This window comes from Caretta caretta, chromosome 1 (assembly GCF_965140235.1).
Source record: "Caretta caretta isolate rCarCar2 chromosome 1, rCarCar1.hap1, whole genome shotgun sequence".
NCBI classification, from domain to species: domain Eukaryota; kingdom Metazoa; phylum Chordata; order Testudines; family Cheloniidae; genus Caretta; species Caretta caretta.
Window position 1 is genome coordinate 243,699,941 of NC_134206.1, and position 25,984 is coordinate 243,725,924.

Here is a 25,984-nt window from a genome sequence, read left to right on the forward strand (position 1 = left end):
AACAAGACATAGGACCACACACTGAGATGAAGACAGAAAGAAATATTGAACAGATGCCTCATACCCAAGTACCATCCATCTTGATAAACGAATGGGGCAGAGACATCCTGTGGGGAAAAAAACAGTATGTGATCATGTAATTAGACACTATATCATAATGCATATGCACAAGAGGGGGACAAATTAAGGTTGAAGAGCATAGGACTGGAAGGGACTTCCTCGAACAAAGTAATCACATCATATAATCCTGTACATAAAATTTATCAAGCTTCATCTTAAAATGATAGTTAGGTTGTTTGCCCCCACTACTCCTAGGGGAAAACTGTTCCAGACCCTCACTCCTCTGAGGGATAGAAACCTTCTTCTAATTTCCAGCCTAAATTTAGTCATGTCCAGTTTATATCTATTTGTGTCAACTTTGTCCTTTATCTTAAATAGCTCTTTTCCTTCCATGGTATTTACCCCTGTGATGTATTTAGAGAGAGCAATCACAGCCTCTCTTAGCCTTCATGCTGCTAAGGCTAAACACAAGCCAAGCTCTCTTAGTCTCCTCTCCTAAAACAGGCTCTCCACTCCCCTTATTCTGGTACCCCTTCTCTGTACCTGTTCCAGTTTGATTTCATCCTTACCCACCTAACAATTCCTGTATTAATCCCTATCTTGTCCACCTTCACTAATAATTTCCCATGAGGTACCATGTCAGATGCTTTACTGAAGTCCGGACAGATTAGAGCTAGGTGAGATGTGTACATCTCAGAGCCTCACAAGGCTCAAAGGACTTGTTTATACAGGGACACTCAGGAAAGTTCCGGTAAATCAAGTAAAGCTATAAAGTCCCTGTGCATAAGTAAGCATGGTAAACCCCCTTGTGGATGCTCTCATTCCTGAGTAAAATGGCTGTAGTTCCTGATGCACTAAGTCTCCAGCTCGGTGACCCACTGTGTCATTGTACTATATGTACCTACTAAAATCAAACAGAATGTCTTTTTACTAATTCCTAATAATACTTCTAACAAATGTTAACTCCACAAACTAAAAATAAATTTAAGAAAACTGTGTTCTGAATGGAACACACATTGTACTGAGGTTTTCCATACAATGATTTATGCAAAATCAGATAGATGGGACTATTGGGTTCATCTAGTCTGACCTCCTGCATAACAGAGTCCATAGAATTAATTACTGCTTCAAGTCCAGTAATTGTGGTTGAGCTAGAGCATATATCTTTTAGAAAAAAATAGGGCTGTTGCTTAATCCCAGTTAACTCACGCGATTAACTCAAAAAAATTAATAGTGATTAATCACACCGTTAAACAGAATACCAATTGAAATTTATTAAATATTTGGATGTTTTTCCTCAGACAAAAAGACAGTTACCTCTTCCGTAACTGGTGTTCTTCGAGATGTGTTGTTCATGACCATTCCACAGTAGGTGTGCATGCTCATCATGTGCATCGGTGCCGGAAATTTTTCCCTTAGCAGTACCCATAGGGGAGCGCCCCTAGCGACCCCTGGAGTGGCGCCACCATGGCGCAGTAAAAGGGGCGCTGCATGCTCCCCCCCACCTGCGGTTCCTTCTTGCTGGAAAACTCTGACAGTGGGGAAGGAGGACAGGATGTGGAATGGACATGAGCAACACATCTCAAAGAACACCAGTTACGGAAAAGGTAACTGTCTTTTCTTCTTTGAGTGATTGCTCATGTGCATTCCATAGTAGGTGATTCCCAAGCTATACCTGTTGGAGGTGGGTAGGAATTCACAGAAAACTCAGGACGGAGCACTGCCTGCCAAACCTGGCATCCTCCCTGGTCTGGGAGACGATCTCATAATGTGAGGTGAACATGTGCACCGATGACCATGTTGCAGCTCTACAAATATCCTGTATAGAGACGTGAGCTAGAAAAGAAAGGCGGACAATAAAGCTTGCGCCCTTGTTGAGTGCGCTCTTACAACTGGTGGCGGGGGAACTCCTGCCAGGTCGTAACAAGTATGGATACATGAAGTAATCCACCTGAAGAGCCGCTGAGTGGAGATTGGCCGACCCTTCATCCGTGGCAATAAACAGCTATGTAGACTTTCTGAATGGTCTTGTCCGTTCCAGGTAAAAACCCAGGGCCCGTCTCACATCTAGCATGTGAAGATGGCGCTCATCACTAGACGCGTGTGGCTCTGGACAGAGTAGGGGAAGGAAAATGTCCTGGCTTATATGATAGGCTGAGAACACCTTGGGGAAGAACGACGGGCGTGGGCGGAGCTGGACCTTATCTCTGTGAAACACCGTATATGGGGGTCAGGGCCCGGAGCTCCGAGACCCTCCTAGAATACATGATTGCCACAAGAAATGCTACTTTCCATGAAAGGTGGGACCAGAAGCATGTAGCAAGCAGCTCAAATGGAGGCCCTGTCAGCCTGGCCAGAACCAAGTTCAGGTCCCACTGTGGAACAAGGGGCCTAACATAAGGAAAAAAGCGCTTCAAGTCCTTAAGGAATCGACTGGTCATGGCATGAAAAAATACTGTGTGGCCTTGCACAGGCGGTGAAAGGCCGATATGGCTGCAAGATGCACTTTGTCAGACAAGGGTGCTAGACCCTGGGCTCTGAGATGAAGGGGTAATCCAGTATTAGCTGGAGCGGAGCAGCCACCGGTGAGATGCTGCAATCAGCAGCCCATCAAGAGAACCCTGACCATTTTGCCAGGTAGGCCTGATGCGTGGAGGGCCTCCTGCTTTCCAGGAGGACTCGCTAGACGCCCTCCAAGCAGGTCCTTTCCTCTTGGTCTAACCATTGAGCAACCATGCCATGACGTCGAGGGCTGCAAGGTTGGGGTGGAGGAGGTGACCTTGTTCCTGAGAGGAGGTCTGGGTGAGCTGGCAGTGGCCGTGTGCTTGGGGTGGGGGGAGAGAAGGGGGCGTGCAACGGACAGGTCCGTCAGAGTCCCATGCCAGTGTTGTCTGGGTCATGCCAGGGCAATCATGAGGATGTGAGCTTTGTTTGCCTTTTTCCCCAGGACCTTGCTGATCAACAGAATTGGGGGAAAGGCATATAGCAGCTGGCCCAACCAGGACAGAAGGAAGACGTTGGAAATCGTGCCCTTGCCCAGGCCCCTCCTGGAACAAAACCTGGTCACAAAGAGGTCCACTTGGGGAGTGCCCCACGTTTGGAAGATCATGTGAGCCACCCCCGGGTGCAGCGACCACTCATGCTGGGAGGAGAAATCCCAGCTCAGGGGATTCGCTCGAGAATTCCGGATGTCCAGAAAGTGGTGGGCTTCCAAGTTGATATTGTGAGCAATGCAGAAGTCCCACAGCCGAAGGGCTTCCTGGCAGAGGGCTGTGGAGCGGGCTTCACCTTGCCTCTTGATGTAGAGAATCAAGTCTGTGTTGTCCGTGAGAACTTTGATTACCCTGCCTGCAACACACGAGCGAAAAGCCACACAGGCCAGATGGACTGCTCAGAGCTCTTTGACATTTATGTGCAGGCCTAGTTCCTGCACAGACCACAAGCCTTGAGTCTGGAGGCAGGGGTGAAAGTAACTTAAAGGACTTACCTGTACACCCGAGTCCTGAGCGGCGGCGTGGCCTCAACCAGAAGAGGCGGGGACTTTAAAGATTTAAAGGCCCCGGGGCTCCTGGCTGCGGCTGGGAGCCCCAGGGCCTTTAAATCACCCCTGGAGTTCCAGCTGCAGAGGCAGCTGGGAGCCTCGGGGCTCAGGGGTGATTTAAAGGGCCCAGGGCTCCAGCCACTGCTACCACAGCAGAGCCCTGGGTCCTTTAAATCACTGTCCGAGCCCAGATGCCAGAGCCCTGGGGTAGCGGCGGCAGGGCTCGGGCCGTGATTTAAAGGGCCTGGGGCTCCCGGCAGTGGCCAGAGCCCCGGGCCCTTTAAATCACCGCTGGAGCCCTGCCACCGCTACCCCAGGGCTCCAGCAGCGGTGCTTGGGAGGTGATTTAAAGGGCCCAAGGCTCCAGCCACTGCAGGGAGCCTTGGGCCCTTTAAATCGCCAGCCTGGGGAAGCCAGTCCGGTACGTCGTACCAGACTGGACCAGCTTACTTTCACCTCTGTCTGGAGGTCTCCCACATGGGCTCCCCACCCCAAGTCTGATGCATCGGACACCAATTCTATGGTTGGGGAGCACCTCCTGAATGGGACCCCTCGGAGCACGTTCTCCGGGGTGGTCCTCCAACAGAGGGAGGCTAGTACAGCGTTGGGCACGATGAGGACTTTGTCCAGCCTGTCTCTGGACTGGGAGAACGTTGAGGCCAGCCAGAGCTGAAGGGGTCGCATTCTGAGTCTGGCATAGCATACCACATATGTGCATGCTGCCATGTGACCCAGGAGCTGGAGGCACGCCCTGGCAGTTGTCACAGGAAACCTCGTGATCTCCGGATGAGATTCCTCAAGGTTTCGAAACTGTCTAGCGGAGGGGAGCTCTGGCCGATGTTGCATCAAGAATTGTGCCAATGAGCTCTATTCATTGTACCAGTACTAATGTAGATTTTATGTTGTTTACCAACAGCCTCAGTCTGGTGCATGTGGACAGGAGAAGTGTTACATGGTCCTGTACCTGCGATCTGGAGCTGCCTTTGACCAACCAGTCTTTGAGATAGGGGAAGATCTGGACCCACCCCGACTTCTGAGGTAGGCCGCCACCAAAGACATACACTTTGTGAAGACTCTGGGTGCCGCTAAGAGGCCAAACGGGTGGACGGTGAACTGGTAGTGTTCCTGTCCTACTGTGAAGCGGAGGAAATGCCTGTGGCCCCCGAATATGTGAATGTGGAAGTACGCGTCTTGGAGATTGAGGGCAGCGTACCAGTCTCTGGGATCCAGGGAGGAAATAATGGAGGCCAGGGAGACCATGTAGAACTTGACTTTTACCATGTACCTGAGGCCCCCTTTGGCCTTCGGGATAAGGAAATAGCAGGAGTAGTACCTTTTGTACCTGAACTCCGCAGGCATCACCTCCACCGCTCCCCGGTGAAGGAGCCACCTCACCTCTTCCTCGACTAGGCTCTCGTGAGAGGGGTTCCTGAAGAGGGATGGGTAGGTGGGGTAGGAAGAAATTGGAGAGTATAGCCCTGGGAGATGGTATTGAGGACCCAGCGGTCTGAGAACGGCAGAGACCACTGTGGGAGGAATGTGTAAAGACGGTTGGAGAAGGGTAGGTGGGCGGATTCCTGGTGCAGACTGGTAAGTCATCCCTGGGCGCTTACCCGCCTGCTTGCTCTTAGAGGGGCCAGGCTGGAGGGCAGACTGAGACTGCCACTGTGGACATTTCCTATAGGTTCTAGATTTCCTGTAAGAAGGTTCATGCCGGGAGTGGGTATCTTGGCTGGGGACCTGCTGAGGCTTGAATTTGGTCCTGGCCGGGGCCGGGACATAGGGGCCAAGAGTCGTTAAGGTTGTGTGGAAGTCCTTCAGACCGTGTATCTTCAGGTCCGTTTGTTCTGCAAACAGGGCCTTGCCATCAAACGTCAGGTCCTGTAAGGAGTTCTGTGCCTCACTGGACAATCCGGACAGCAGGAGCCATGATGCTCTCCTCATGGACACTGCAGAGGCCATGGTTCTTGCTGCCGTGTCCACTGTGTCCGAGGCTGCCTGAAGGGCTGCTCTGGCAGCAGCGGTGCCCTCCTCCACCAGGGCCTTATACTCCTTCCTATCACATTCCTGGAGGGAGTATGTAAACGTTGGCATTGAGCTCCATAAGTTAAAATCATATCTGCCCAGAAGGTCTTGGTGGTTTGCCACCCTCAGTTGAAAGCTTGAAGAAGAATAAAGCTTCCTACCAAACAAGTCTAGCCTCCTCGAGTCCTTATTCTTAGGGGTGGGAGTGGGCTGGCCTTGGCACTCCTTGTGGTTGACTGCTTCGACCACCAAGAAACTAGGGGCAGGGTGAGTATAGAGATATTCGTGCCCCTTGGTGGGCATGAAATACTTCCACTCTGCCCTCTTAGAGATGGGGGGCAAGGAAGATGGGGTCTGCCATAGGGCAGTGGAGATTTTCACTACCCCTTCATAGACGGGGAGGGCCACCCTCGCCGGCTCTGTGGCTCAGAGGACATCAAAGAGGGAGTCTGATGGCTCCTCCACCTCTTGAGTCTGTAAATTGAGGCTTTTCAGGAGCTCCTGGTGGGCTTTTGTGTCCTCCTGGGGAACAGAAGGAGGGGGCACCGTGATGGCCTCATCTGGGGAGGATGAGGATGGAGGCGCGGCACTTTGCGTTCCCACCGGTGCTGCAGTCCCCAGCGCCTGGTCCCCTTCTGAATGAGGGGCCGGGGAGGAGCGCTCCACTGACCCCCTCCTGGGGGGCTGAGTGAGGGAGGCTGATGGTCTGAGGCCTTGGCTACCAAGCGAGCCACCTGCGGGGTCTGCGTCGGGGCCTGTGGGGTCCACTGGTACTAGGCCGCTGGCCAGGAAGCCTGGTGCCATTGCATGTGTTGCGGCACTGTTGGAGCAGGCTGCCCCGCCAGATTCATCTGGTCCGCTGGCTGCCGGCTCTGAGGGGCGGCTGGGCTGACGCACGAATGACCGCTATCCAAGGATGGGGATGAGTAGCGGTGCCAGGCCTGAGACCACGAGTCCCGTGTAAAGGAGCGGGAGTACCATCTGTAGTAGCTGCTCTGCGAATGGTGCCATTGGGTGGATCTGCTGTAGCTGGTTGCCAGCAATCTATGCCTGGGGCTACCTCCCTTTCCACCATCGGTTCATGCAAAAAAAAAAAAAATCCACCCCAAAAACAAACAAAAAACCTCATCCCCACCACAAACTTCTCTCAGCTTTCTGATCAAATGCTTTCTCCTCCTCCTCCTGACTGACAAGATGCCAACAGAAGGAGAGCACATGGAAGAATCTCCCTGAGGCCTCCAGTAATCAGGAGGAGTAATTACAGGGAAATCCTGCTCAGCACCACCCCATGCCCAAGCTGTGGGATGGAACATGTACAGTCTGGTTGGCATACAGGAGCTGTGAGGGGATTAAGCATGCTCAGTAAGACCAAATCGGAGAATTTAGATGCCCCACTCTGACAATTCTCTTTTAACCCTGTGTGAACTGAGATGTTTTCAGAGGCTAATTATATGGCCAAATTTCAGTACATTTTCACCAGGACAGAAAAAGGCTCACTCTAAACACAAGAGCAACTCTCCTGCCAAATTTCAAATCCCTGCTTCAAATCGTGGAGGTGCAAGAACTTCTCAAAAAGAGACAGAAGGGGGATGTTTGTTTTTTGGTAACATAAGCAAAACATATTTTTCTCCAACCTCATTCTCAAAAATGACAGAACTGTATTAGCTAAATCTTAAAAACAGCTTAAGACAGACCTCTGGAAAAGTTTGGCAAAGGCATAAGGAAATGAAAACAGGGTCCTGTAATGGAAACTGTCAGGCAACATTAACTATTGGTGGTTCTATCAACTCCACATATAATTATATATACATTTATTATGACTATTTAAAATTGCATTTAGTGCATATATGCAGAGTTTGTAGAATCTTCAATTTTAAGAACAGGTTAAGAGGTAGCAGTTGAGAGACTTCAGCCACTTACTCCTCCCCCATCCCAATAGTCTATATATGTCATTAGAACACATTCAATTCAAATACTACAGCTGTTGGACTTGGTGTTCCAAATTGTGCAGTGGCCTTGAAAGCCTGGGAAATTTGAAACAGGCCACTGTAAAGCAGATGTACACCCTGACCTCCTTCTCAGCCCAGTCATTCTGCTGCTGACTACAAGACATCAATTCAATTGTCTATTAACACTGAAGCAGAGCCATTAAGATTGCACTTAAGCCGCGCAGGTGTTAAAGTAATCATACTTTGGAGACACGGTTACATTTCTTGTACATATCACTCAAGTGACTGCTTGAAATGCTCACTTATGTATGGTGGAGTTTTTCCCCTTTAAAATAGGAATTTTAAATCCAAACATCCATTGATACAACATAGTTAAAATGGGGGTAGGGAGGGCGTGGAGGGAAGATCCAGGACTTGCAAAAGTTAAGGTCCCCACTTCAACTTGACCACAAAGCACATACAATATATATTTCTCTGCCCCCACTCTTCCAGAGCCCAGCTGTGTGGCACTCCACCACAGTCACCTACACCCCCCCCCCATAGGCCAGCTGTGTCCCCCCCCCCAGAGCCCAGCTGCAGGGGCCCCCCTAGCCCAAGCACCTGCACCCTCTCCCCGCACCCAGAACCCAGCTGCAGCGCCCCCCCACACAGTCCAGCCACAGACCCTCTCCGACCCAGCCCAGACATTGGTATCCCCTCCCTGCCCAGCGATCCAGAAGGAGAAACAGCCTTATGCTGGGCCCCAGGTTTGTATGGAGTTTCCTGTGCACCGCCATCGCCTTCCCTCAGGGCCTGCCAAGAACTGCAGCTGCTGGGAACCCGCCAGTTCCCTCCCCCTCCCCCCAGCCGTGTTTTCTATTTGTGAGCTGGGCTCTGTCTGGTGCAGCAGCCCCTAGTGGCAGCCAGCAACTCTGCATCCCATTTCGGGGGAGGGAGGAAATTCTGCATACACAACATTAATTTCTGCAAAAAGAAAAGGAGTACTTATGGCACCTTAGAGACTAACCAATTTATTTGAGCATAAGCTTTCGTGAGCTACAGCTCACTTCATCGATGAATAGGAACATTAACAACTATGTAGGCAGGCTGCTACATTTCTTTTCTGCCTGAGGGGACAGAGCCTGCCTCACACCTACCTCTGAACAACCAGAAGCCCTATCCCTCCACTCTGGGTGAGCTAGATGGACAGAGTCTCTCTTGTGCCCATGCATGCCCAACCAACCCCGCCCCCTGGTGGTGATTAATGTGTCTCCACGCACACACGCCCAGCCCTACCCCCTGTGGTGATTTACATCTCCGCTGGCTGCTCCCGGCACTCGAACAGACACGCCTAGGCTGCCAGGGAAGGGATGCATCTCACCCAAAGATTTCTTTGCTTCCCCATTTTTCGCAGGGAGTAAAGAAATCTGTGGATGATATGAATTCTGCACCCACAGAGTGGTGCAGAATTCATCCAAGAGTAATAATAGTAAACGCTTAGGAGTACTCATCTCTCCAAGGTACCTTGGAGATTTGCATTTGTACTAAATGCAAATCTTTTTCCTAGATGTATGACATTGCATTGGGTTGTACTAAAATGCCTATTTGATTGGGCCCGGCGTACTACGTGATCCAGTTTGCTTTATATAACTGCCCTATGCTTACTATTTACCACTCCACCAATCTTTTTGCCATTTATAAATTTTATCAGCAATGATGTTATATTTTCTTCTAGACCATTGATGAAAGTGTTAAATAATATCAGGCCTAAAACAGATCCTTGTGGAACTCCACTAGAAACATTCCCATTCAATGAAAATTCCCCATTAACAACTACTTTTTGAGATCTATCAGTTAGCCAATCCTTCGCCCATTTAATGTGTACTTCATTGGTACCATACAGTATTAACTTTTTACTCAGAATGTCATGTGGAAACTAGTCAAATGCCTTACAAAAGACGAGATATATTATATCTATACAGTCACCTTTACCAACCAAACTTGCAATCTCAAAAAAAAAAAATTAAAAAAAAAAAATGAAATAAGGTCTGTTTGACAAGACCTATTTTCCATTAAGCAATTGCAGCCTACTAGTTCATTTTATCATTCATTTCTTGTGTGATGTCAAGATTAACATGTGATATCACATATAATCTTTGTATGCTAAACAGATTTAAATTTTAGGATTCTAGAAGTATAAGATTGATAAGTATTTAGAAGTGACAATTATATATTAGTAGGGCCCTACCAATTTCACAGCTGAGAAAAACGTGTCACGGACCGTGAAATAAGTCCTTCTCCGTGAAATCCAATCTCCCCTGTGCTGCTGTGAGCACCCCAGCAGGAGGCTCGTAGCTGCTAGTCCCGGCTGGGCTGGGGAGGGACAGGATTTGTTCTTCCCCTACACGGCCATTCTCAGGGGGAGATCAGACCCACCGCCAGGTAATTCCCTCTACTCTAGGAAGCTCCAGGGCTGGGAAATAGCATTGGAGCTTCCTGCAGCCAGAGGAGGCTTCCGGAGGTGGAGGTGGGTCTGATCTTTGACTCCCTTAGGGAGCTGATGGGCAGGATCCTCTGGAAGGCTAATATGAAGGGGAAAGGAGTCCAGGAGAGTTGGATGTATTTTAAAGAAGCCTTACTGAGGGCGCAGGAACAAACCATCCCGATGTGCAGAAAGAACAACAAATATGGCAGGCAACCAGCTTGCCCTAACAGAGAAATCTTTGGTGAGCTTAAACACAAAAAGGAAGCTTACAAGAAGTGGAAACTTGGACAGATGACTATGGAGAAGTATAAAAATATTCTTTGAGCATGCAGGGGTGTAAACAGGAAGGCCAAAGCTGAACTGGAGTTGCAGCTAGCAAGGGATGTGAAGGGTAACAAGAAGGGTTTCTACAGGTATGTTAGCAAGCAGGAGGTGGTCAGGGAAAGTGTGAGACCTTACTGAAATGGGGAAGCAACCTAGCGACAGATGATGTGGAAAAAGTTGAAGTACTCAATGCTTTTTTTTTTCCCCTCAGTCTTCACTGGACACCACAGTATGGGGAGGAGTGGAGCAGCCCTCAGTGGTGAAAGAACAGGTTAAGGACAATTTAGAAAAGCTGGATACACAAAAGTCCATGGGGCTGGATGCAACGCATCCGAGGGTGCTGAGGGAGTTGGCTAATGTGATTGCAGAGCCATTGGCCATTATCTTTGAAAACTCATGGCAATTGGAAAAAGGCAAATATAGTGCCCATCTTTTTAACAGGGAAGATGGAGAATAAGAGGAACTACAGACAGGTCAGCTTCACCTCAGTACCCAGAAAAATCATGGAGCAGGTTCTCTACGAATCCAGGTGGAAGCACTTGGAGTAGAGGAAGGTGATTAAAATAGTCAACACTGATTCACCAAGGGCAAGTCATGCCTGACCAACCTGATTGCCTTCTACGATGAGATAACTGGCTTTGTGGATATAGGGAAAACAGTGGACATGGCTGGAGAGAGTCCAGCAGAGGGCAACGAAAATGATTAGGAGGCTGGGGCACATGATTTATGAGAAGAGGTTGAGGGAACTGGGCTTATTTAGTCTGCAGAAGAGAAGAGTGAGGGGGAATTTGATAGCAATTACCAACTACCTGTAGGTGGGTTCCAAAGACGATGGAGCTAGGCTGTTCTCAGTGGTGGCAGATGACAGAACAAGGAGCAATGATCTCAAGTTACAGTGGGTGAGGTCTAGGTTGGGCACTCCCAGGAGCACAGGGGAGATCAGACCCACCTCCGGGAATCTCCTCCAGCTACAGGAAGCTCCAGGGGTGCTGCCCAGCTGCAGAGCTTCCTGCAGCCAGGGAAAGTACCCAGAGCTGGGTCTCATATCCCGTCAAGAGTGGCCATGCAGGGGAAGAGCAAATCCTGTCCCTCCCAGCCAGCCAGGACGAGCAGCTAGGAGCCCCTGGCTGGGGTGCTCCCAGCAGCAGGGCAAAATCAAACTCACCTTCACCTCCAGGAAGCTCTGCAGCTGCTGTCTTCAGACCTGGGCTCTGAAGGCAGCACAGAAGTGAGGTGGCAATCCTATAACTTCCTTAGAACAGCTTTACAAATCCCCCCTCTTTCCCCCACGGTCACACCACTTTTTAAAAAAAATTAAAAATCGGATTTTTTTTTTATTTAAATCGGATTTTTTTTTATAAAATAGGATTTTTCCTCAAAAAGCATCTAAAGATCGTTTTAATTAAGATACATTATAGCTCAAATATATCTCATCATGGAATAGGGATTATAAATTCTAATTCTATAGTATGAGACAATATACTCATGTAATGTTTAAGAAAAATTTTGTAAATAAGTTCCAATAGTTCATGGATTAGGGACCCAATTTTCTGTATAGATTATTTAGGTTAATCTTTCTATCTACCCAATAGGACTCAGTGCTCAGTCTAGAATAATAATTAAAATTAAGAGATGCTTAATTTTGCAGTTCTCAAACTGTGGATTTCTGTCTCCAGAGATGACATGCTTGTTAACAGCAAAAATGTTTTTAAATAAATAATATAGAGAGATGAGAAATAACAGACCTCAACCCTATTGTCCATATGCAAATTTGTGTATACTGAGTCACTCCCTTACCTCTCTCTAAAAGTGCAAAGTTTCAAAAAGTTCAATGAATAGAAGATTGTTGGGGATGGAACAGATCTGGACAAGGAGAAGAAGTCTGGAGAGAAATGTGAGAAGGGAAGGACAGGCAGTAGAAACAAAAGTGAAACTATTTGAGCAACATATTCCAGAAGTCTTGAGGTCCTTCTGAGTGTAGCCTTCATTGATTTGAGATTATGAACCTAGTTATATGTATTGTGATGGGGCAAGGCCAGATGGCTATAGAAAAGTAGTGGGAGATAGATATATTAGCTCCAGGCTAAACAAATCCCAATAAGACCAGGTTAAGTGAAATGGAAGCTGCTCCCGGTCAATTAAGACACCTGCGGCCAATTAAGAACTTTCCAGAAGGCAGGGAGAAGGCTAGGTTGATTGGGACACCTGAAGCCAATCAGGGGCTGGCTGAAACTAGTTAAAAGCCTCCCAGTCAGTCAGGTGGGTGTGCATGTCAGGAGCTGTGGAAGGAAGTTGTGCTATTGGAGAGGCTGAGTAGTACACACCATATCAGGCACAAGGAAGGAGGCCCTGAGGTAAGGGTGAAGTGGAGCTTGAGGAAGTGAGGGCTGCTGTGGGGGAAGTAGCCCAGGGAATTGTACATGTCATGTTTCTAAAATGGCAGCTACCTTAGCTGATACTGTTAGGATCCCTGGGCTGGAGCCTGGAGTAGAGGGTGGGCCTGGGCTCCACCCCCACCTTTGCCCCCTGATTAATCACTGAGACTGGGAGACAACAGAGACTGTGCAAGGAAGGATAACTTCTCCTCACCTCCCTTGCTGGCTTATGATGAAAATGGCTCAGTAGACTGTGACCCTTGTCTCTAGAGAAAGAAGGGTTATGTGGAGGGTCACAGTGAGCCTCTGAGGCTAGCGAAATCCACCAGAAAACATGGGACCCACGGAGGCAAGGACAGAGCTTTGTCACTGTATGTTCAGTTACCAAATTTTTATGTGCCATCATGATAATTCTGCAACCCTAACTTTTTGGAAAACTTTGCCTTTGTTGAATCCATGTATCAACAGGAAAATGCCAGCATTTTCAGAGTTACCTGTTACATTATCTACAGGTAATAGGGGAAATACAGTGACAAGAAATTTAATGACGCTGGCTGCAGACTGAGGGATGCACATTGCTGATTTTCATGTATTTCTCTAAGATAGATAAGTACTGTTTAAAGGACTAGTATAGATTTCATTATAACTGGTTGTGGGTGATTTATACTTAAGAATGCTTGTCATCATATGTCCACAATATAGAATACATATCTAAGTACTGTTTTGTTATAAATTTTTGCAACTGTGTTCCTTTAAATAACCTTTTTTGGCTGTGCATCTGAGGTAGCTAATGTTTTTATCACAAAAACCCTTCACAGCAAGTCAACTGTTTCCATGGAAACTGTAGAGTGATCATCCATTAATGCTGCCAAGATTTCTCTCAGTGCTTTCCCAAATACAGGTAGATGTTTGCTCTCAATTTAAAAAAAAAAAAAAAAAAAAAAAAGTTGAATGAACGTTACATTCCCGTGATAGTGAACTTCCACAGCTTCATGTGGGGAGTAAAGGCAAACAAGAGGTGGGAGGGGACGGGGCGGGGGGACAGGACACAAAAACAAACAAGAGAAACCACTGAGAGGTTTTAATTTAGGGGACAAACTCCATCAGATTATTTTTTAATCTGCAGCCTATCCATGATGGGAAATGCTGATCCCACAGTGGTGAAAGGGTGAATATCAGAAAAGGAATGGAAGGTATACAAGCATGAATTAGCAGAGATTAACGCTGGAAAGCAGGGACAGGAAGATCGCTCATGGAATGAATTATTTTTGAGATAAGCTAATGTCTGAGTCACTCACCTCTCTCAGCATATTGTTTTCCTTCTCCTTCTGTTCCAGCAGGCTCTCCAGGTGGTGGACATGCATCTCTGCTTCAGCCAACCGTCTTGTCCGCTCATGATCCTCCTCTGTGGCTTTTGAAGACAGTCCTTTACTCTGCAACATCTCCAGCAGCTTTTTGATGGACTCATCACGGGCATTTAAGGTCTGCTTCTGAGTCTCAATGCGCAGTTCCATCTCTTCTAAGGTTTTGCGCAGCAGGAAAAGTTCCTTGGCTTGGCGCTCATGCTCTGCATGAAGTCGTTGGAAGTTCTCCTCTGTCAGCTCTGCCACAAATGGTTCACTGGCTCTACTGCTGCTGTCCTGCTGGAATAGCTGGTTCAGGTCCCGCTGGATCCGAAGCTCATCCTGGAGAGCCTGGATCGTCATCTGCATGTGCTGGAAGCAGAAAACTAAATCAGTGAATTCCCTTCCTTAGTGAAAAATTGTAAATACATGGGCTGCTTGAATCCTCTTGACCGATCAGTCAGAAGGAATACACAAAAGCTGCCAACACTCAACATTTTTGACAGCAGATAACTATAATTTCCCCAACTTTGGGGGTGTGGGGTTGGGGAGTTACTGAGCTGCAAATTGTAAGGCCCTGAATGACGGAGAAAGATCCTCTTACATGTAATTCCCCTATCTCCACCCACCTGTGCAAGTCAATGTCCAGAATGGAAGAGTATTACCAGGAAAAATTAGTATACTGAAAAGTATAAGTGAACACTTCGCTAATCTGTTATTCTCAGTTCATCTCATTTCAGCATCAAAGGTCCAAGAAGTAGAGCAATTCCTTGTGGACATCAGCAAACAAACAAGGAGTAAAGAGACACTGGTTGTTAGTGCTGACCTTCTAATAGAGTGAGGGAGGAAACACTGTGGTAGATCATGAACAAGCAATATCAAATTATTTAAAAAAGTTAGTTCTACATTTTGTTTCCCATCCCTCAAGAATCATTATTATTAAAAAGATGTCAGCATAGGACTGCAGAACAATTCGCTCTATTACAATGCAGCTACACACACACACACGGTAGAGAATCTCAAAGCCTGGTCTGATTCAGGCTTGTAGGGCTCCTGCTATGGGGCTAAAAATAGCAGTGTAGATGTTCTGGACTCTGAAATCCAGTGAGGGAGCTATGTCTCAGAGTCCAGGCTCCAGCCCAAGTGGGAAAGTCTACACTGTAATTTTTAGCCCCATAGTGTGAGTACCATGAATCCAAGTCGAGCTCTGAGACTTGCTTCCATGGGGTTCAGAGTTGTTTTTTTGTTTTGCTGTGTAGATGTACCTGCTCTGTGAGCTGGTAAGCATTATTTCCATTTACAGAGAAAAAAACAAGGCACTGAATGAAATAATATCCAGGCAAGACAGGAAGTTTGTAGAAGATGTAAAAATAGAAAGGAGGTCTGACTGACAAATCTGAGACAACCACAAAACTATCCTCTTTTCTTGGGAAAGGCAAAGGGACTGACAACATTCAGTTTGCCGTTGAACAGGCCAGCTGAATTGAATTCGACACTAGAAAAATAAGTGCCTATATTACAGCAACTTCCAAAAACAGCACAGATGCAACCAGTGGTAGCAATAGTGTAAGCACTAGAAATGACAGGTTTCATGAGTGTCATCTCTTGGCTGGCTGATGTACAGAAGGCAAAATAGCCCAGCAGTTTATAATCTAAATAAAATCCAAATAAACCACTCCGGGAAGCGACCTTCTATTTGAAAGTTAAATACAGAAAGTGAGTTTCACTGCAAGATGTATAATGCACAGGAGATGTAATCAAGGAGACTGTAGGATTCCTCCAGTAATTTGTTTGTTGCATATTCCTATGAAAAAGGGAACAGGGAGTAAGAGATATTTGCTACTTCATAAACACATGAATTTAGTCTATCTTTGTAGTTTTAACAGCTACTGGTATTGTAGGGACTGATGTATGAAGGCAGTTTGTGGGGCTGTAAACAACTATTTCGGTACTACTTTCCTCACTATGTGAGAGCTCAAACACTCCAAGCCCCGTTATTTGGGATCCCCCCCCAAAGGGAGTTATCTCAAGCTTTTGAGGCTTATTTGACCTTTTCTTCTATTTGTAATTTTATGATACTTGACAGTTACTGTTTCAGTTCAGCAGAAAATAGTACTTAAGTTATAATGATGGTTCTGGATCTCTCACACAGGTGTATTCCTGAATATGGATCATTATTTGTTGTGTACTGTAAGGTAAAGTGTATGTGATAATCTGAATTTCTACCCACTCATTTACTTGCAAAATGGAAGAAAACTTATGCGCTGAGCACACCACAACCTGGAATTGTAAAGCACTTTTAGCTTTCAATCTTCTTTGAAACAATTGCCAGTGTCACTTCTCCAAGCTGCATTCCAGACAAAAATGTCATTACACCTCCACACTTTAAAGCTCAGAAGAGCAACAGCAAGCATGTTATGTGAATGAGGAGGAAGGCGGGCAGCCAAACTACTACAGTTTATCCAACTCATCCATGCAGACTAAATTGTAAAAACAAATTTCATGCATTCACATTCTCCTAATTTACACCACTGCAATACCAATGGGGCTGCACTGCTAACAAGAGAATTTGCACCAAACAATTGGAAAGTGCTCCACTAAGCTCAGTGCAAATACCTAAGGTAGCCAGTCTATACACCAAAATGGAACTTATCTTTATTTGGGAAACTATACTCATCCCATTTCAACCACAGAGCATGGTCTGCTTAACATCCATATTTCACATGTATCTACACTGACCTCGCCCCCACTCTGTCACTTTCCTCCCTCCAGGAAGGCAGGAGAAGCAGCTTCCTCTGAATTGCCACCACATGCATTAGAACAGCAGAGTGGCTTCCTGTACTGCCACAGAATCAGTCTTAGGCTATTTATAACCCTAACTAAAAAGAAGTCACCACAACAAACTTCCTAGACTTGAATGTTCATAATCTAATTGATGTAGGATCATGTCTCAGGCAAAGCTGTACCCCAGGAAAACATCTCCCCAAATTCAACATGAATGATTTTCCACAGACGCAAACAATCAACATCTGAGCTGAGAAACTGAAAGCTATTTTAAGTAGTTCAAATAGGGTAATAGTTAAAGAGAAAAATGTTGATGCTAATAGAAGCAGCACTTATGGGATTCCTGTCATTTCAGATTCATGGGTGAGGACAACAGAGTTATGCTGTACCCCGTGGAAGGGTCAGTAACTTGCAAATGTAGTCAAAGTATGTTTCCTAGGAAGAAAGAAGAGCTAAATAGTTTGCAAATAAGAGATCAGCAATAGGTTTATGAATTACTGCTTACAATTACGTACTCTGAACTACTTAACTGAAGAAAAAAAAGATAGTATGCAGTGTAGCAGTAAATTAAGATGCAGGAAAATTGATACGCTCTTCTTCCCAGTATATTATTGCTCTCTAGAGTTCTTTTGTCTGCTGGCTAATAGGCTGCTTTTCTGTTTTTGATACCAATGGAACAGTGCCCTATTGGTATGAACTATAAGGTGGTTCTTTGGGTGGGCATACTGTTCTTCTACATTTTAAATAGGACATACTCACTTTCCCTCATAAACTGAGTTTTACCACTGTTTCTCATCCACTTCTCTGCCTGCATTCTTTAATCACTGCAATTCCTTGGGAAAGAAAGGGAACATATTATTTATAAATCCACCTAATATTGGCCACTGAAAAGCTAAGCCTAGTTTCAGATCCTGAATTCATTTGAAACCTCACACAAGCTTGAAAGAGCTCATTGCAAGTGTCTCACATGATCTCAAAATAAATGTAAGACTATTTTTGTAATGCCTTTAATATTTTTAACACTCAATACTTTCAGTTTCCATGAAGAAGATGCTGTAGTTTTTAACATATTGTTAACAAATCTCAATTTTAAGAGTAGGTAAAAATTGAAACCTACAGTACTTGACAGTGTCTTTAGATGTCACTGAACATGAAGAATTCCCTCTTTAGTGAGTTAGCCCTCTGCAGATGAAAAGGTAGAGAGAGAATCTTTGAGAGGAAATGCAAGTGATTACCCTGCAAGTCTTAGCGGGATAGTCAACTCAAAGCTGATATAACTCATTCAGTTCTTGATGTGCTGGCATACAAAACTCTGAACCTCTGGGTCTGATCAAAATCCTGTAGAAAGAAAAGCACTATCACAAAAGCATACTATGTTGCTCAGTGTATTCAATGCAGTTCCAAAAGCAGAGATAAATGAACTGGTGGTGTGGCAAGCCCTAGTGTGACTTCCCTCCTGTTGAAGGAAAGTGTGACTAAAATAGAAAGAGAGCAACAGACATCTTTTTCCTTCTGTCTCAGCAGCCAGGTCAGGTCAAGGTAGAAAGAGGCGACACACCCCTTCCCCTCCCAGCAGTCAAGAAGATGAGGAGGAAGACTTTTTAGCAGCCAGAAGGGAGGAAGGAGTTCCTTGCCTATCCCAGCAGCAAGGGGAAAACCATGCCAATGTTACATAATACTGTGTCACGATGATTGTCAATATATGACACAACTAATTATTTACTGTGACAGATTAATGACATGTAGATGCCAGTACATCACCAGGATGACACACAAGTTTTTTGTGATTCTCTGCGGCTCTGTTCAATGACCAAGCTACTCTCTATGAACTCTCTAGATGCAAAATGCTACGTACTGGGAAAGACTGAGTTACCTTTGTACTCTCTGTAGCTTGTACATGTACCTTTATGATCAATAGAGCACAGAAAGCTTAAAGGGAAAAAGGAAAATGGACAGAAAAATACTATATAAATGATAGCAAACTAGGTTTATCAAGGTGTGATGGGATGTCCACCCCACACAAGACACAGCAGGTTAAATTCGGTCAATTAACCTCTTATGCTGCACTTGGAGCACAGCCTGGAATCAAAAATGCCTAATGGAAGATGAAGTTCACCTGGAAGGGAGCAAGCTAGGCTTGTATAAAAGGATGAAGCTGAGAACAGAAAGGGTCTGCAGGGGAAGTAGTCTGTAGTTGCTCCCTGGGAGAAGGGAGGTTTGTTCAGGGCTACAGTGTCTGCCATGATGTCAAATAGGGGAAGTAGTCCCCTGGGAGGGTCAGCAAACCAAGGGTAGTGGAACAGAAGATAAAAAAGGGAGCAAGGAAGGAGTCCAGTGAAACAACAACAGAGTCTGGGAGCAAGCAGACTATAGTTGCTGGATATAGGGTCCCTAGGCTGGAGTACATAGTAGTGGGCGACTCCAGGTTTCCTCCCAGCTGCTGGGAAAGTGGCACAGGACCTAGCCTTGGAGTGAAAGACTGTCTGGAACAGCATACAAACAGGTGATCCAGTGGGACTTCATTGTATAGGCCTACCCTTCAGGGGCATCGATCTTCCAAAGAGCTGAATCACAAAGAAGGAGCACTGTGAGTCCTGGAGAGTGAGGGGGAATGCAGTGTGAGCAACCAACAGAAAGGGGGCATCAGACTAGAAAGGAGTTAATCCCCAGACATGGCCACAAGGAGGTGCCCCAACCCCGTTACACAAGGTTAAAGAAAGCCTCTGAGAACAGAAGTTGGAATGACTGTATGGTGTCTTACAGGGAGATAAGCATTACCAGTAGAGGGATTCCACCACAAGTTCTCCCTATCTCAGCTGCTTAGTAGTCACAGAAATTGGCAGAATCTACATGAGATCATGAATTTGCTTTTCCTGCCAGCATCTCAGCACATATGAAAACTAAAAGTCCTCTCTAAAAAGCTATCTTTATAAGTCTTCCCTGAAATGAGAGTATTCCAAACGTCAGGAAAAGGATGAGCTACACAAAGCTGGGCAGCAACCATGCTCCAAATATTAGGAGAAACCAGGGCCACTAAAGCAAAACTCAATCGCAAATTATGAGAGAAAATAAGGAAGTCTTTCTCTCTCTCTCTCATTCTCAAAGTGTTCTCATTTTGGCAACATTTCTGAGATACAGATTCTGCTGAATGCATACTCAAGGCAAAAGCCTGTCTATCTGAAGGGAGTCCCTGCTGACATTCAGCTGCAGCCCATGCAGAGAAACTGACAAAAGGGCTAATGTCAGATGTCCAGCAGGGCCTTGATGAAACAGAACTTGCTGATTCCAAAAACACTACATGCCGACTGTAAGATGGCTCAGGGGCACCAGGATCCTTATTTGTATGGAAATGACAAAGTGATTTTTATAGTGTGTAGCTTAGCTCGGAAGCAAAGCTATGATTCTAACAGGATTTAATTTAAGTGGGAGCCAAACGAATTAACTTGTATATTTAAAAAACCTTACACTGATTTATCTCTGAGACAGCAGAAGAGCAAGGAGGTAAACAAATTCTATAGATAAAGAGCTTAAGATTGTTGGTAGTACATCTGTCTGCTGAACCAGACTCTCATGAATGACTCATCTGGTTTAAGGGGGTGTCATGAAGCAACCACACATCCACAAGAAACTGTAGAAAAAAGCACCCACTGTAAATTTAAATCCTAAAAAAGAACAGACAGGAGTAAACAAATTGATATTCCTGTAGTCCAAAAGAAACCAAGACTGAGATGTAGACATCTGACTCTTAGAATTTAAAGTCTGCAGAACAAATAAATTTTAATTGAGTGCTGTCAGATCCAGTAACTGCTTCCTGAAAATTCTGTTTGGCTACCACTTTTGTACCATAATACACTTTCAGCAGGTCACTGGGCTTCTAAGTTATATATTAATTTGTTCTTCCTGGCAGAAGTCACAAACACTCTAATATGCTAGAGTAGTCAAAGGAAAGTTATTTTTATAACTCTAAGTTAGCCAGTACCAGCTACCATTCCATGTCTGAATTTCTAAAGGTATCTACTCTCACTCTACTAAGAGAAACCTCAACACTAGGACTTTCTGAAAACATAAAATCTAAAATGTGATTCTATTTGATTAATTTCTTGGTAAGCTATTATAGACAGATTTCCCTGAACAGATTAATTTTTTTAACTAAAAACATCAAGAGTTGTGATGAAGTATCTTCTGTGCCAGTGGTGGGTGCATGGAACAGCTTTAAATCTACTGATACAGGTGAAATTTCAAGTATATCTTATGAAATAAGATTGGACTTGTGACTTGAACCTAAACTTCCATTCTGCGCAGAACTGGATGCTTTCAGTTTCAGGGGGGACAAAACAGGGAAACTTTGGTTTCAGGAGGGACAAAACAATTCACTTACGTGATGGATACAAAGGCTTACCAAGGCAACCTGTAAGGAGAAATAAAAAAAATATGCCTTCTATGGAGTGTGAGTGTCTCTCAACTACCAACAGGTATCTCTCCTATACCAAGCAGAGTGGATCTTGGAAAGATGTTTGCAAACTCGTGTTCTTGGTGGCATTACATAATTTAAAAGGTAGTATACACACTTTCACTGGCAACTGGAATAATCTGAGCCATATGATAAAACAGCTCTTCTATCTATGGCCTGAAGTGGGTCCATACCTTCTGTTGCATTACACAGCATAGGATGACAAGTACTCTGTGTTGTGCAAAAATATGAAAAAACCTTTAAAATCGGGCCAAGAAATAAGCCTTTCAAAAAAATCTAAATGCATACATGCTCAGTATAGACTGGTTAGAATTTGGCAGCTAAATTCTCCGAAGATTTTTATCTGTACTGAGCATGCTCCGACCCAGAGATGCAGGAACTAAGCAGGATTTTCCCCACAATTGAGGCTCATGATGGGTGAGGGGTGGGTTACTGTGCTGCCAGGCACAGGAACTGAGGGACAGGGAAAATGTCTCGTGTGTTCTGAACGTTCCTGCTGCTGGTATCCCAATACCATAAAAGAGAAGGATGCGATTGACTGAATTGCACAGGGGTAAGGAGCTGAACTAAGCTAGAGGCATGAAGTAGGGGGTGAACAAGTAAATTATGATAAGGTGTCTGTGAGGGAAGACTAGGAGCTGTGACAAGGAACTGGGGGGGGGAAGAGAGGCAAGAACACGGACAGGGAGCCAGAAGAAGGGGAGGGGAGGCTAAAGATCAGACAAGGTCTGGGGGCAAAGGAAAGGGAGACAAGAACTGACACAGGGATAGGCTGGAAAAGATATAGGCAGACAGGGTCAGGCTCAGGGAGAAATAGGGAAGAAGCATGTATGCCCTTTAGAGCACACTTGCTCCAGAACCTGGAAGTAAATCCAAGTTGCATTCCTCTGCAATCAGCAAATACCTGTGAAAATTATTGGTAAAGTGTTGTGTGTCAACCTCCTCTAGTGGAGGAACCACATAGAGGATGACAACTGACTACTGCTATCAGTCACTCAGTTAGCTCAGAGTGCTGTGATCTGGATCTAAAGGTTCTAACCCTGCTGATGACCCATGTAAGGTTCAGTATGCTTCCACATGATAGAATTCAGGTTATTTCAGTTTGCTTTTTTAAAAACCTCAGAAATCACTCACAAAAACTACATTATAAGAACATTAACAGTTCAAAATCAAGCACACAAAGTTAGTGAGTTACAGAATTAAAGTTGCCTGGGCAACCTTAATTGGGCCCCCTTGTCAATATGCATTATAATACAGTCCTTAATAAGATGATCACATATGATTTTCCATAGGTCCCTTGCCTCTTACAGAGCACATGATGAACTGTGCTCTGGGAATGAATCAGGGTTATGTAGTGAATGAGGCTCTTGACTGTAAGACCTCATTTATTGCGGAAGTTAGATGATGTATAGTGAATATATAAGGGATGGCACGAAAACAAAGAATGGTCTTATGGTAAAGGGAGCTGAATGTTACCCTGGAGAGTTGGATTCTTTCCCTACCTCTGCCAGAGAGTGATGCTTGACAAGTCAATTAAACCAAAACTTTCCACAGGTGGTCACTAATTGTGTGTTCTTCAATTTCTAAGAATGAACACTCGCACAGCTGCATCTGAAGTCACTGGGAACTGGGCTTTGAACATATAATCTGCTATAAAATGCTAAATACTCTGAAAAAAATCAAACCCTAGGCAACTGAAATTATGCACTCAAAATTAGCAAACACTTTTGACCTTAATCTCTGCACCTCTAATTCTCCACATTTAAACTGAAGATTAATACTACCCACTCACCTCAGAGGTTTTGTGAAAACAAAATCATTGTTTGTAAAGCACTCATACTATAGTGATCATCATCACAGAAAACTCCATGAGCAAATGAATAATTCTGTCTGCAAATCAATGAGGATAAATCAACATATTGATACCTGCTTATTAACTGAGTGTTGTCCCTGTTCATTGAATAATGGGGGAGGGGAGAAGAACAGGGCTGTAGGGAAAAAAAAAAAAGAGTATATGATCACAAAATTATATAACAACGCACGTGGACAAGGGAGCGAATTTAGTATATACAGACAACCTCAATTCTGGCATTTCCCAACTTCCGAGCGCTTTACTTTGCAACCAAATACTTTTAATGTAATTTTTTGTATGTGTGTACACACACACACACACACCCCCAAGGCAGGGCTGGTAGCACTATTATTAAGGTTGCCTTAAAATTCTTGTTATAAGACCCTGTTTTTATTTGCTTGTAACTTTGCAAATGTGAAATTGGGCTGCAATTTCACATGCCAGGTGTCTGCCTCCAGCTGAAGTTTTTTGGAAAATTTTAGTCGAAACAGTTCAGTTGAGTGGGAAAAATACATTGTTCTGCCCATGTTAAAAAATTGAGACCTTTTCTTTGACAGCTCTAGTGACCCCATGCTTTGGATCAGGAATCTAAAATTTGGCAGGGGGGTGCCTTTGCATCAAGGATGTGCATTTTTCCATCCCTCTGAAAATTAAACTGTATGAATAGGTTTGGCCAATTTATGCACCTTTAAAAAAACCAGTTACTACATGCTTAGTAGACACTTGGATTTTTAGCAGCTACAGTCTCCAAAGATTCCATCATCACTGAGAGTGCTGCAGTCTCTCATAGCTCCTAGCACTGACCAAGCTGTGCATGTGCCATCCCCACAGGGCCGGCTCCAGGCACCAGCGAAGGAAGCAGGTGCCTGGGGCGGGCAATAGAAAGGGGCGGCACTCCCTGCGTTATTGGGGCAGCATGTCCGGGTCTTTGGCGGAAATTCGGTGGCGAGTCCTCCATTCCCTCTCTTCCTTTTTGGCAGAAGCTCAATCAGGTTTTTCTTTTTCTTTTTTTTTTCTTTGCCGCTTGGGGTGGCAAAAAAGCTGGAGCCGGCCCTGCATCCCCATACAGGAATTGAGCATGCTCCCTCAGGCCCAGGTTCATAAGGCTGAAGCTGGAATTTCCCTGTAATGGCTGCTCTGGGCCAGACTGGGTCCAGGCACTGGAACTGAGAGCAGAAAGCCACTCTCTCCTGTGCTCTCAATGATCCTGTCTGCTGGCACCAAGACAACAAGGAAGAGAAAGCCACCTGATTCGAATGTAGAGGTGACAAAAGCTAGACCAGGAAGAAGAGAAAGGAGTAGATTGGAACAAGGAGTCTGGGACTAGAGGAGGGAGATAAAACTCTGACAGGGACTAACTGGGCAAGAAGACTGGGACTTGGAGCCAGGGTAGTGGGAGGTTTGGAGTGGTTGGATGGAGAAGCTGCAACTGGGAGATGGTGAGGGAAACTGGATGGTAAGAAGGCTGTGAACCCAGTTGGCTGAGGGTGAGAACACTGAGACTGGACAAGGAGCTATAGGAAGGGCAGGGGGCAGACTGGGTCTGCATGGACAAGAAGACTGGGACTAGGAACTGATGGGGGGGGGAGGGAATGGGGACAAGGGAGAAAGATCTGATGAGCTAGATGCTGAGAGAGAACTAGAAGTAGCTGGGCAAAGAGACTGGAACAATGAACCAGGCAGGCGGTGGAGGAGACTAAGATTGAATGAAGAACCCATGGGGAGAGAAAAGGACTGGGAGCCAGCTGGAGGGTGGAGAAGAGAGAGACAGATTGGATGTCAAGCTCAAGGGAGACTGGATCTAATTGAGCAAAGAGAGTGGGACTGGGTGTGGGAGCAGGAAAGACAGAGTTTGGCCTTGGACAGTGAGCTCGAAGTGGGAGACTAGGACTGGCTGGACAAGGAGATTGGGATGAGAAGCCTGAGGACTGGAGACAGTGACTGAGTAGCCAGGAGAATGGGACTGTGAGAAAAAAAGATGGGGTGGGGAAGACACAGAAATGACACAGGGACAGGTTGGAATGGCAGTGCAAATATGGTCAAGTTTGGAGTGAAAGGACAGAGAAATCTGTGCCCACTAGACCACATTCTTCTCCAAAGCATGAAATGGAACCCAAGATTTCTGAGTCTCATCACTCCTATGATGTCAGAAAATATTTATGAAACCCCATGCATCTGTGGGATGCAGTTTTTAATTTCAAAATCACAGAAAAATGGTTTCCCAGAGGACCTGGTCTCATTTAGTGCATGTGATGGACCTGTTCTGGTGGTGGATCGAGATTGTGGAATGAAGAAGGCTGTTGTCTGTGGGATCCTACCTTATTTGTTATAGAAGTTGGAAGGTGTATTAAATGAGGCAGTGGACTACAAAACAAGAAAGGATGGTCTCACGGTTAAGGCAGCTGAAGGCTGTCCTGGAGAACTGGATTTTATCCATTCTTCTGCCACAGAGTTCCAATGGGATATTAGGCAAGTCACTAAAACAAAACTATTTGTAGGTTGTCATTAACTGTGTGTTCTTCATTTTGTGGGTGCCCAACCTGATAAGATGGGATCTAATTTGCAGAAGTGCTGAGCAACCATAGCTGCAACTGAAATCTACAGGAGCTGTGCTTTGAACATATAAAGTTCTATATACTCTGAAAAATCTGGTTCTAGGGCTCTCAAGTTGGGCACCCAAAATGAAAGAAAACTTTTGACCTTAATCGCCGTGCTGCAGTTCCCCCAACTGTAAAATGGGGATACAACTCCTTCACCTCACATAGTGTTGTGATGATAAATTTATTGATATTTGTG

The 25,984-nt window shown here is 45.4% G+C and overlaps 1 protein-coding gene across 12 annotated transcripts in view; it reads right to left on the minus strand.

The window, feature by feature from the left end:
• ERC1 (ELKS/RAB6-interacting/CAST family member 1) overlaps positions 1–25,984 on the minus strand; it is a 538,100-nt gene that overhangs the window by 412,752 nt on the left and 99,364 nt on the right. For all 12 annotated transcript variants that reach the window (XM_048828774.2, XM_048828736.2, XM_048828743.2 and 9 more), the window contains exon 3: positions 14,037–14,453. In XM_048828774.2, the coding sequence (XP_048684731.1) occupies positions 14,037–14,453 (417 nt within the window). The remainder of the gene's footprint in view (positions 1–14,036; positions 14,454–25,984) is intronic.